This window comes from Saccopteryx leptura, chromosome 2 (assembly GCF_036850995.1).
Source record: "Saccopteryx leptura isolate mSacLep1 chromosome 2, mSacLep1_pri_phased_curated, whole genome shotgun sequence".
In the NCBI taxonomy this organism is placed as follows: Eukaryota; Metazoa; Chordata; class Mammalia; order Chiroptera; family Emballonuridae; genus Saccopteryx; species Saccopteryx leptura.
In genome coordinates, this window is record NC_089504.1 from 62,805,030 (window position 1) to 62,818,250 (window position 13,221).

Genomic DNA, 13,221 nt, shown 5'->3' on the forward strand with positions numbered 1-13,221 from the left:
GAATCTTACAACTGAAACATCATTTTCAAGTTACCTGCCTCTCTTACCTTCTTCACAAAATAATCACCATTTAAGTAATACATTGTAAAAGCCAGAGGTACTTTCTATTGAAAAAATATTTTTTATTGAATCTTTTACAAAACTGAACACCTTAGTAACCCCTTAAACAACTGAACTCACTCCCCATTCCCCCATTTATTTTACAAATCCATGGGTTTTGGATTTGGCTTTCTTGTACTAGATTCTTAGTGCTCCTGAGTTGTGTGTGTTCTCTGAGAAAGACCTGTGCTGCATTGAATGAAGAAACAGCTCTTGGTTTCAAAATTAGTAAGAGGCAAATGATAATTTTAACAGCTTGCAACTCCATGGGAAATCAGAGTTAAAGTTGTTAATGATTAAGAAATCAAAGGAACTCTAATGCTTTAATAGCTGAGTGTATGCATGAAACCTGTCACTAACACAGAAAACTTAGAAAATTATTAGGAATCTTCCCCCATGGGGTTAGTCATAACTGTTATTTAGCATTTGAACAGCTGTAACTGTACTGTAAAATAATATCTAATTCTGTCAATAATCTCACACATACAGACACTGAAGGAATCAAATGGAAGGCAAAGAATGGTATATATTAACCATCACATTTAACTAACAAGACCAAGTGGAAGGACTTTCAACAGATTTAATGAAACATTTGGAAAAGTCTTTTGAAGTAAGTGAAAAATGCACACACTAAATCTGAATTGTATAGGCAAACTGAGTTATTATTATCTCTAGAAAGTATACAATATTTAATTTGCATGAATACATCTAAATGTTGAGTTCATAATAAGGGCAAGAGGCTAAATTTTTCTATTAGAATCTTGAGAATCTCTTTGGAAAAATTGTCCCAGAAAGTCTTTCTAGGACTTGAGGTCTGAAATGAACCAAATGATATAAACATGAACAGATCAGAGAAAATAGTAGATGCTAAGAGAACTGTGTTTTCAGAATGGTAACTGACTCCTTGATATCATACTGCATATGTCTGTATCTGAATGACTTCTAACATCAACCCTGCTGGATAATGATAGTTATTCCAAGTCTTCAATCCTTATTAGTAGTTCTTAGAGAATCTGTCTCTTCATTAGTTTTACATCTATAATTAGGCAAGGGAAGGAGAAAAAAATTAAATTCAAATGGGATAGTTGTATTAATTGCAGCAGCTTTAGAAGAAAACTTGGGGAAGGAGAAGGTTGAAGCTATTGGCTAAAATAAAAGATGTGGGTGATTCATTCATTTAACTCATACTTACAGAGCACTGACAATGTGCTCGGTGCTCTCCTGGCTGCTGAGAGTGCAATGAGGAAAGAGGCATACAGGATTTCCTTTCTCATGAATTTCTTCACTGACTCCTCTTAGCATAAGTGATTTAGGGTTGACAGGATAGAATTGATATAATCTTGTTACAAATATGCATAACACTTTAATGACAGTTCTTTTGTTTACAGCTGACACTTTGTATTAAACTGATTCTAGAGGGATGCTTTGACTCCTTTATTTGGAGAATAACAACCTGACTCCACCTGATGCCAAGATAGCAACAACATCAACAAAAGTATCTGAGGCTCTATCCAGAAAAAAATAAATTAGTGAGGTTTTGTATATAGCAAAATTAAATGGGCCTTAATTTCCCTTTCAGTAAATAATTTCCAAATAAGATCATGCATATGAAATGTTAATTGAAGAATATTTTAAATGTTCAATAAATGTTCATTAGAAGGATAGGTGGTGGTTGTTAATAAAGTATTATCAAACTTTACATTAATTACTGAATACTGACTCTTCAACAGAAAATATCTTTACATCAAGGACTGCTATAGTGGCATAGTGAACATGAACTACCTAAGAGCCAAGATTCCTTATTTGTGTTCAAAAGCCGAATGCACAGGCACTCATCATCCTCCCACTAGATTCCGGCCGCCCTCAGCTACCTCAGAGTAATTTACCAGCACTAGCTGCTTAGCTCTGAAGTGACTCCAGGGAATTCATGGTCTAAGAAAGGAATGGTAAACTATTAACACCAAAGTTAAAAACCACTAGCCCAGAGTTACAAAGAAATAGAAGCCAAATTTGCCCAATTGACAGGCTTCATTCTTATCCAAAACAGCCTTACTCTTAAAGAAATAATTTTCTTTAGTGCACCAGTATAATAATAATAATAATAATAATAATAATAATAATAACACTAATTACTTATCTGACACTTGCATGTTTCCAGTTATAAAAAAATCATTATATACCTTCTTTCACTTGAACTTCAAAACAATCTGTGAGGTAGTCTATTATTAATTTCCAATTAGCAGATGAAGAAGTGGAGGTCCAGTGAAGTTCAGCCACATATTCTGAAGTGCCGGCCTGTACTCAAATCCATACTTCCCAATTTTAAATAAAGAGCTCTTTTCACTTATCTATGAACATATATATTAAGAAAGGTCTTGTTTTAACAAAGGTCCTAATCCTTCTTCACTCCTTAGGAACATGCATGCTTTCACATCTGTCCACAGCCAAAGCAAAAGTAGCCTTGTTGTACCATCTTCCTAACTGGTCTCTATTTCCCTCCCCTCAATGCCGCAAAGACTCCATTTTCTATGGAATCCAATTCCTGTGAAGAGACTGTTTAATGAGGCAGGAAGTGGCATACCTCTTCATTTATTTAGGACAAACTAAAGTGTGACTTTTACCTTTATTTCATATGCAAAAATTTTACTACATGTGTATATTTTTGTTTGGGTTCTTACTTCTTTAAGGGTAGAATTCTTACAAGAATAAAGACAAGAGGACTGGGTTCTGGTCCTGATTGTTCTATGACCTTGCATGAGTTATCTACTTTTTATAGTCTTCAGTTTTCTCATTAAGAAAATGAGCTGAACTAGGTGATCTCTTTCCCCCAGCTCTAACACTCTATATGATTCTGTGATTTCTCTTTTCGATGTGATGGGCATATTCGGTTTGCAACTGTTGGCTGTTAAGTATTTGCTGAAGGAATAATGGAAGCAGTTTACTATTTTAAGAATGGCTACTAGGATCAAACACAGCCAAGCACATTGTCAAAAGCACTTGGCTGTATTCCACTACATTCGCTACTGGGATTTTGAAGAATAACTAAAATATATGTGTCAACACCCTCTATGTGCTTCTCTTAAACATTAAAAATAAACTGCAGCAAATATTTTTACTTAGTTTGTAGATCTGAAAATTACTGGTCTCCATTTTGCTCTGTAACAACCTAATTTACTTATTATCTATATTATGGTAAACAAATTAGTTCATGAGTAAATGCCTTGAAAACTGTAGATTACCACACATAAATTATTTTCATATGAAATATTTTCAACAGAAGATATTTTAAAAATAAACCTATTAACATTCTCCAGCCTCCTTAACCAGGATACTTTACCATTTATTGATTACAGGTACTTATAATTCCATCACTTAGTCAGTTATTAAACTGTGTTACACTAGATTCTAGTCACTAGAGTGATACAAAGGGCCTACTGGATCACCTAGATCTATTTGTCCCTCCATTGAATGAACACAGATTGTGGTGCTGAATAATACCAGAGCAAATAGAAGACCCTTGAGTATCTATATATCCTCTTGCTAGCTGTTATATCTCATGATTTTCTGTGAATCAAGTGGGTTCTAATCTGCTTCTACATTTTAGGTAAGTGACTTGAGGGTGGCTTCATCTCACTTAAGATAAAATACTGGCTCTGTGACATCTGTTTTTCAATCAGAAGCTGCTGTTTCCATTTATTTCCAGACTCATAGCTGTGTTCCATAAGGGTTATGTTGCTGGAAATCTGATTTGTAGAAAAGTAGAATGGTCCTTTATTGTACTATGAAATCTTCAAGTGAGATACCATATGTAAAGGAGTTCTAAACAATTATAAAGTTATAAAAAGCAGTAATCATTAGGACTGCTAGAACTACTATAATTCCAAACTTATCAGAAAAATGTATAAATTGAGCTCTAAAACTTTACTTTTATTTGACAAAATGATTAGTGCATATACTTGACTGTTCTTACTGTAAGAATATGTAAAACATGTAAATTTATACTATGGAAGATGTGCACATATAGAAAAATACAAACCCTGAGGCATTTAAACAATTGAATGTTCTAAAATATTAAATATTAGTACTTGCTATAAAATATTTTAAACCGTTCACATGTCACTTGTATTTTAATAAGAGAAAGGCAATCTCTTATGTGAATTCTAATAGATTCAATGAAATCATTTGAGTTTTGAAATCATTCCATAAGCCATAAAACAAATAATATAGCTTTTTTCTAGTGTTTTCAACAAACATTCCTATGCCTTACAATCAGACTTAGGGAGAAAAACTCTTCCTCTCCTATCCACGTGCTTCTGCACAATGGGGAATTCTGGCTTTGCTTCAGGCCTATGGATGCTGCCAGTTGACAGAATCCTTCAGAGACAAAACTAACCTCCTGTGTCCTGTGAGGCCCAGTGAGGGGCCTGGGAGGTTGGTAACACTAACACTGCAATCGGTTAGCAAGACATCATTCCAAGAACAACCGTCTATAACTTAAAACTTTGTAATTAAAAGAAAAACAAATTAAAGAAAATTTCAGTAGTTCTTTGGTTCTCTTAATATTCTTATATCATGAGGAAAGTAAACACTAACTAAAGTTGGTACAATTTATTAATATTACTAAAAATTTTATATCACTTCTTAGATACATTCATATGGTATCTAATTCTAAAAGCATTTACTACTATTTTGAGATTACAAAAGTTTCATGGCTTATTAACCTTCAAAGCTCCAGAATCTTTTAATTAGGAGAGCTTTGTTTAGTCCTAGGTCTTGCTTACCTAACATGGGCTTTTAAAATAAAGGACATTTCTTGAAGGCTTCCATTTCCACGAAAACTTAGTAGGTAGGATTCTTTGCAATTGTATCAAAGGAAGAAGTAGGCGTTAGCTGTCTTAGGTGCAATTCACCAAGTTTACTTCATATTTAGTTAGAGTATGTGTTATTTTTGAATCAGACTTTTTTTTTTTTACCTCACCATCACCTCCACTGAGTAGTGCTGCTATACATAAGTGCAGAGACCTCATAAAGTAAAAGTTATACATGTTGCCATAACAGATGAAAAATAATTATAACCCAGTTAGAAGACAATCACAGTTTATTACAACCTCACACAAACTATATCTCCAGACATATTAGGGACTATTCTATAATTTATTTTTTAAGAGCCCTTCTTAATATCTTTCATTAACTATACCTCAGAAAATAGGGATCTGTAATTTAAAAGCTAAGGCTGATAATCTGTGAATTAAAAATCTAAAACCCTTGAGATATCTTTATATAATAGCCAATCTTGTCCTGACTCTTCAGCATGGGACACTTGCACTAGAAATTAGGACTGTGTTAAAACCACATAACACGTGTCTTTATCCCTAGTCTCTTCCCATTAAATATGTCTTGCCCCAAACCAAAAAGTCATTTTTCTAGAAAACAATCTGGAAGTTTCATTGTTTTGCTTCAAAGCCTTACACAGCTTCAAAGCTATGTTCTGCACAAGGAACAAACTTAACTTCACACGGAATTAAATCCCTTAATATGGTCTGAACTACTGTTTTAAATCTCATCTCCCACTAAAATACTCATCCTTCTCAATTCTTTTCCAGCAATGCCAACCTCACCAAATCAGAGCATTTACCAAAGACAACATGAACTCTCCTCATCTGTACTTTTGTTTACATTATTTCTTGTCTGAATGTTCCTCTTTATGATCCCTCTAAGTTCCTACTCAAATAGCACTTTCTCTATGAAATTTCCCAATCCTCCCTCTCTTAGAATTTGATGAAAATCCCTTCACATACAAATAGGATCTTATCAAGGCTTTATTTTAGTACTACTTACATTGTAATATGTAAAAAAAAAAACAAACCCAAAACACCATGTCCCCACCCTTCTAATTTCTTAGGTAAGGGCTGTGTCTTATCTCTGAACTCAGGGCCTAGTACATAGCAGGACTCAATTGCTAAATAAAAAAAGGACTACTGTGTGATATATTTTCGCCAGCAAAGACTTATAGCCAGTACTTCTGACTAAGCTACTATGGATGTGGAGGAAATTTGGCCAAGTGACTAGTCATCCCATATCAATGGATTAGGCAGACTGATGCAGATGATCAGATTAACAATGTGTAGGCTTCCTTTCTACCTAATTTCATGTGCTCAATTGAAAAGAAAAATTATAACTACATCCATGTCTGAGCTATACTAATAGAGAGGGAGAGACATTTCTTTTTATTTACTCCAAACTGTGATATAAGTCACTTGAGACTAGAAGGTCCTAGGCTATGTAACAAATCATGGGCCTCTTTCTGTAAATCATTTGGTCTTTCTGAGAATTAACTGAAAAATAGAACTATTAATATTTTGATTGTCACAAGGCCATAGGGCTAGACTAGATTGAGGTATTTTTCAATTCTAAGATCTATGATTTCAACTGTTCATCCATTCATCCATCCATCCATCCATCCATCCATCCATCCATCCATCCATCCATCCATCCATCCATCCATCCATCCATGAGTGCCTGACATCTCTTACAGCTCTAATATCTATAATTCTACATCTATGAAAGTTGGATTCAAAGAAAGTATAAAAAGTTCCAAACATTCTGCCAGAATTGATACTGGGTCAAAAGAAATACTTAAGGGATGTGCAGAACACCAGGTAAGAGACTCATGAATACTGAAACACATTTCTCCAGTTTGTATTTGCTTGGGTACACTTTTTGTTTTGTGTTTAATTTCCTGGTTTGAATAGCATAGGATATCGCATTTAACTTGAGAGGGGCTAGAGAGGCTGACTAATAAGGAATCTTTTTTTTTCTTTTCCAAATGAGAAAAGGGGAGATAGACTCCCTCATGCACCCCGACTGGGATCCACCCGGTAATGTCTGGAAGCCGATGCTCTGCCCATCTGGGGCCATGCTCATATCTAAGCCAGTTTTAGCACCTGGGGTGGAGGTTCCATGAAGCCATCCTCAGCACTTGAGGCCAATGCGCTCAAATCAATTGAGCTGTGGCTGCAGGAGGGGAAGGGGAAGTGGGGTGGGGTGGAGAAACAGATGGTTGCTTCTCCTATGTCCCTTAACCAGGAATCAACCTAGAACATTCACAGGCAGGGCTGATGTTCTACTGGCCAGGGAATTGAGAAGTAATTTTTAAAGATTTGGAAAACAGAACTGTCTGTTATGAAAGTATGTCAACAACAGTGACAATATTCTTGCACACTTAGGTATCTGTTCTACTGGTTCAGAAAAAAAGGAGACCAAATAGCTAACGAAATACATCGCTTTGACATGTCAATGATTAACCCCAGAGTCTACCTTTGTTTCTGTTGCATGGGTTGTTGCCTCATAGCCATATACTGCATGTCTTCTTGTAGACGATTAAGAGGGGAATCTGGCTTGACACGAATCCCATAGTAATGGTACTTGGAGTTTCCTCTTTATGAAAGAACAACAAACATTAGAGACACAAAAAGTCAGTCAAACCAATATTAATCATATAGGATGTCCATACACCTTCATGTTTTGAAAACTATATAAAAGCAGCATACTAATGTTATAATTTATGATGTGTTCTGGATACTTATATATTTTGATGGTGACTACATCTGAGGAATCAAAATAAGACTCTGAATTCATCAGCTTAACACTCTAAAACATAACAAAACAAAGCAACAAAAAACCTTTCTTTATAAACTTTCTCTTAAACATCTTGTCAAATAGTCTATTTATTCAATTTAACTTACATTTTATTTTCAAATTTATGTTTTAAATTTAATGTGAAAAGGGCAATAGTGAGAAAAAAAATTCTGACCAACAAATATTCGTTAACTAACAGAATAAAGGGTGACACACTAAAAAGAATTTATAGTAAAGAGGTTATATAGAACCAACAGAAAAATATCTTATTCTACCTTTCTTGGGCAAGTTCTATATTTTTCAAGTTCTAAAACTGCAGGGATGATGAAGAGAACTTCACGGATGCAAGATGTTGTGGAGAAGTCTATTATATTTAATATTTTGAAACCTAAAAAGAAGCATGCATTTACTCATTTTGAAACATATTTTATTAGCCTCTGTTTTTATGGATTCATATTAGTTTCACAGGCTGAATAAGATGTGTCATAACAGACATGGGGACATTTCTCTGTGAAAATGGCATATTTCCAACTGGAATAAAAATGTCACAATTTCCCCACGTTCAGGAGAAAAACCATGCTTGTTATTAGAAATGACAAAGTTTAGTTCTGAATGAAATTTGAAATTCTTGCAAAAATAACATTTTAAATATGTAAATTTTTGCAAAGAGAAAATAGCTTTTCACAAGCCTATATATAGCAAGACATCAGTGTTCCTTTCAATTTTTTCTTTCATTTATAAAAATAAATGCAAGGAATACAAATTAAATATTTCATATAAAATAAAACAAAATACAATATACAGTTAGTTGATGTATTATGGAATTGTATACCAGAAACCTATATAATTTTATTCATCAATGTCACCTCAATGAATTCAATAAAAAGTAAAATAAAATAGAAAAAAATGTTTAAAGTTGTGGGATAATTTCCACATGAAATATACTTGAAAATGATATTGAATTATGGTTAATTTTCTTAGGTTCAACAATGATGATAAAAATATAGAACAAAATTTTACTTCCATAATTAAAGAACATATATAAGATAAACTTTATATATTTGAAAGAAAAACATTAAAATCTTGTTATATAAAAATATTTCTAGTTTTTAAAAAATGTAAGGCATCTGAATAGCTACATAGTTTCAGCAAAATAAACCAGTATGAAAACCTAATGCCTCTAAAGAAAGACACTCCACTTGCTGAGATTAGATCTTGTCTCCAAAATACCACAAACCCAATTAGTGTATTCTCTTGTACAAAGTCAAGAATGATAGGTAGCGAGTAGTGGTAGGAGTAGGAAGCAGAAGACATTAAAAGGGGACACAGCCAGTGACAGAGCTGCAGAGTGAAACGTCTCTCTTGTCAGACCACAAAACAGTGAATGAATGCCTAGTTTCTTTTCAGTTTCTTAGAAATCAGTATTTGTTGGGGTTGAAACAGGGGAGGTAGTTCTTTCTATGACATTGGCAATGGGGGAGATCAGTGTGTCCCATGGTCTTGGCTTAAACTTAATATAGAAGTGCAATCTACAAAAGGTACTTTTTAACTTGCCTTTCTGTTTAGAAACACAGTGATTTTTACTTTTTACTTAGTTCTAAAACTTGAAAAAAGGTCTGGTTCTGGTTTGAATGAATTCATGAGTTAATTTTATCACTGGATAAATAAAAGTTCTGTATACTGATGGGGTTTGTTTTTTTTTAAATATCTGAGTTAAATTGTCTCATGATTTATACTGATTTTCTTTCTGTTCCTGGAGTTAGTAGTAGAAAATGGATGCTAATACAATTTCCAGGGTAGAGAGACACAGTACTGTGACCCCTACCCTTGTCAGTTCTGCTATATGAGAGTTCTACTATCTTTATAACAGAGCATTTGTTTAAACTTTCCCCATAGGATTTCTCTTCTTTTTATTCTTCATGGCTGTGCTTCCCATCCTTAATTATAAATATTATATAACAATTTTAAAAGGAACAGGAGACATGATTGTTACACAGTGAGAGGAGCGAAAAAGAACACCGTAGAGTAAATGCTGCAATATTGCAATACGTACTTATAGAGGTATAAATTCTACTCATTCACAAACCCAAACAACCCTCATTTTGCCACTTTCTATTTTAAAGATGTGTTTCAAGATTTGAATGGAGCATGAAAATAGGATCCATTGAAATACCTTTCCGTAACAAAAGAAACTCAACAATATAGCTATTATAATGTTGAATAAAGCCCAGAGTTTCAAAAAAAATTGGCATGGTATGCATAACTACTGAGCCATCAGCTAGGAGATAGTAGGTTAGGTCCCAAACAATGATTTTCGTGGTTCTGGGGGAAAAATACTCAAGAAACAAAAAGCTGTTTTTCAAGAGACTGAAAGCCAGTAGGTAGAAGAAAACACACTTATGAGAAAACTAAACCTTCAGCAACCTGAAAGTTGTGTTATCACTTAAAATGCAACAGAAGGAAACAATTCACACTTTGAATATATACAGACCTTAAAATTCTCACAAAAATCACATACTCACTCTTCCTTTCAGTATAAATTTATGAGGTAATTACTATACTAAGGCTCTATTTTATTAAGAATATTAAAAAATCCTTTATTAGACTACTATGAAGCTGTGGTTTATAACTAATTAAAGGTAGATCCTCTAATGTTATAAGGTGCAGTATCTTTATTTTTATACTATTTAATAAGAATTTCTATAAAATCTAGGAAATTAAAAAATCCATAGCTTTCTGCCCAGCAACTTAAAATACTTGTTATAATAATTTTTAAAAATTACAGAAAAGTAAAAAATGAAGCTCCACAGTTCTAAGTACTGTTTTTGTAATATTTTGACAAGGAAGGAAACAGAGAAACTAAAAGTCTTCTTCACTTTATTGACTTCCATGCAATAAAACTGTACCAAAATTTTACTTCCATACATGTATGTTTTCACAGTCAAGAATTTAAAAAGGCTAAAAAAGAGGTTAAATAGGACCATGTTATTATTGAGGGGGTTCAATCACCCATATTTTTCAAGTTCACCAAATGATTTTTAATTGGCCTCCAGAAATGAAATGAAAAAACTTAGCTTTAATATCCTAATCTAGTCTAATAGAAGAATTATTTATAGACATTTCAATGTGATTTTTCAAGAGACAGAGTTTTCCATTTACTATGTTACTTTACTCATCATCTTTAGTATTATTATTTTCAAAAGAAGACAGTGATGTATATTAATTTTTACATCATTATATAAAAATCTTGCATTAACAGGTTTGTCTGCTAGTTCCTATGTGATTTGAGAACCAGCTCTTCTCAAAGCTTTGCTCTGTTGATGTTTAGGACAATGCATCATCTGATTTGGTAGTAAATATTGAGTAATATACTTTCCTTTTCCTGAGATTTTTTATAAACTCAGATAATTCTGTATTTCTTCTTTATATGTTAGCTGTAATTAAGTACTTTTACTCAAACAACAAACTGAATTGCTACAGTTTGAATAAGAGAGATTAATTTATGATCTTCAATACTAACCTAGTTCCCAATCTCCTGGTTCGTAGCCCCATAAAAATTGACCTTATTAGTTTTCCAAAAGAAGCAGCATTGACTGGGTCCAGTTTGTGTTCCTGACAGTGTCGTAGGTAGTGGTTATATAGAGTGCTTCTGGGAAGGCTCACTCCTTCTGCTGTCTCGTAATTGTCCAACAGCCACTGGAGCTAGTGTAAATAAGACAGAATAAACACATAGAAACCATACAATTTGTAGAAATGTCTAAAGGACAAAACACAATATCTGCAAGTACAATATATGGAAATACTTGGATCTTAATCAAGCCTTATAATAGGGTAAACTGTTGTAATATAGAGGCCATTGTAATCTGACTTTGAAAAACACTCAGAAACTGTAAACAGCTGCACATCTTCATGACCTCAGAGCATTTCCATTCCTACAAACATTTGAACACATGTAGAGACAAAATCATTTTCCCTGTATTGGTTGCTATTTTGGAGGCAAACACTTCTTCCAGGAATTCAAATAATCCCATTAACAGATCATAAAAATAATTTATAATTGTTACAGAACAATATATTGGTATGTTACCAAACCTACCAGCATGATGCATAATGTCTTTAGTGTTGGCTTGTTATAACATATGAACACCAGGCGCCAGGCTTTCTTGTATGACTTTTATATTAAGGTTCTATTAATTTTTATAAAATTCTAATTTACTTATCTAATTTACTTATTCAAGATAATACAATAATGGTACTAACTATTGGAACAAAAATTCTGCAAGCAAAAAGGAAAATAAAGTCAGCCATTTTTTTCCCAAAAGGGAAGAAACTCACTTGATTTTGGTTAAAAAAATATATATGTATTTGTAGAAATATATATACATATATATGTAATAAAAAGGAATCATTTATTATAATCATTTGAATTTTTCTACCTCAAAACTATGGGTTTTGTCCCCATAATTTTAGAAGACATACTACAACTGTAGTTGGTAAAGCAGTATTTCCTTAGTTTATAGTTTGCATTTTAAGGTTTTATGTTGTCCTGTGTATATTTAAAAAAAAAATCTTTAAAATATAGTATGAGCAAAAAACTTTTAGAAAATCTAACCTTGGTATATATTAGAAAAATTTAATTAATAATTTGTTCATTTATTTAGAAAAGGAGAACTGAAACAGATCTTAATGACTTTCTTAAGGTCATATATTACCCAAGTGAGAGGAAGGGAGGCAGAGAGACAGACTCCCGCATGCGCCCTGAATGGGATCCACTTAGCAAGCCCATCTGGGGGCATTACTCCATTGATCAGCAACTGAGCCACAGAGCCATCCTCAGTGCCCAAGGCCTACTTGCTCACACCAATTGAGCCATGGCTGCAGGAGAGGAAGAGAGAGAGAGAGAGAGAGAGAGAGAGAGAGAGAAAAAGGGGGAGGGATGGAGAAGCAGATGGGCGCTTCAACTGTGTGCCCTGACTGGGAATCCAACCAGTATATCCACACCTCAGGCTGCCGCTTTTACTACTGAGCCAACTGGGGTCAAGATTCCTTTATTAAACATCAAGAATATACTAGGCAATGTGGTAGGCACTTAGTGATGCAAAAATAAATGCGATCTCACCCTGTCCTCTAGGAACTTACAATCATATCCTCCAAATGATAATATGAACACAAAAAAAGTAAAGCATTTCTCCATTTTGCTTATGTATTTTAAAATTTGTAATCAAACTCAGAATCTGAACTTTCAGACTCTTAACAAAATTCATTAAAAATATTTTCAGATTTATTATCTTTAATTAACTGTAACAATTGATTTTTCCAGAAGTATTATAATTTCAAATATTCCTACATTAAATCTATACTAAAGCTGGCTTAGAAAACATAGCCACCAAGATTATAAGACAGAGCAGGCCCTGACCAGTGTGGCTCAGTGGATACAGCATTGGTCCAGCACATGGACATCCTGGGTTCAATCCTAGTTAGGGC

General features: G+C 33.7%; 1 protein-coding gene across 4 annotated transcripts in view; it reads right to left on the minus strand.

Moving 5' to 3' along the window:
* RFX3 (regulatory factor X3) overlaps nucleotides 1–13,221 on the minus strand; it is a 317,044-nt gene that overhangs the window by 62,605 nt on the left and 241,218 nt on the right. For all 4 annotated transcript variants that reach the window (XM_066368076.1, XM_066368075.1, XM_066368072.1 and 1 more), the window contains 2 exons: nucleotides 11,258–11,439; nucleotides 7,417–7,536 (listed from right to left, as the gene is read on the minus strand). In XM_066368076.1, the coding sequence (XP_066224173.1) occupies nucleotides 7,417–7,536; nucleotides 11,258–11,439 (302 nt within the window). The remainder of the gene's footprint in view (nucleotides 1–7,416; nucleotides 7,537–11,257; nucleotides 11,440–13,221) is intronic.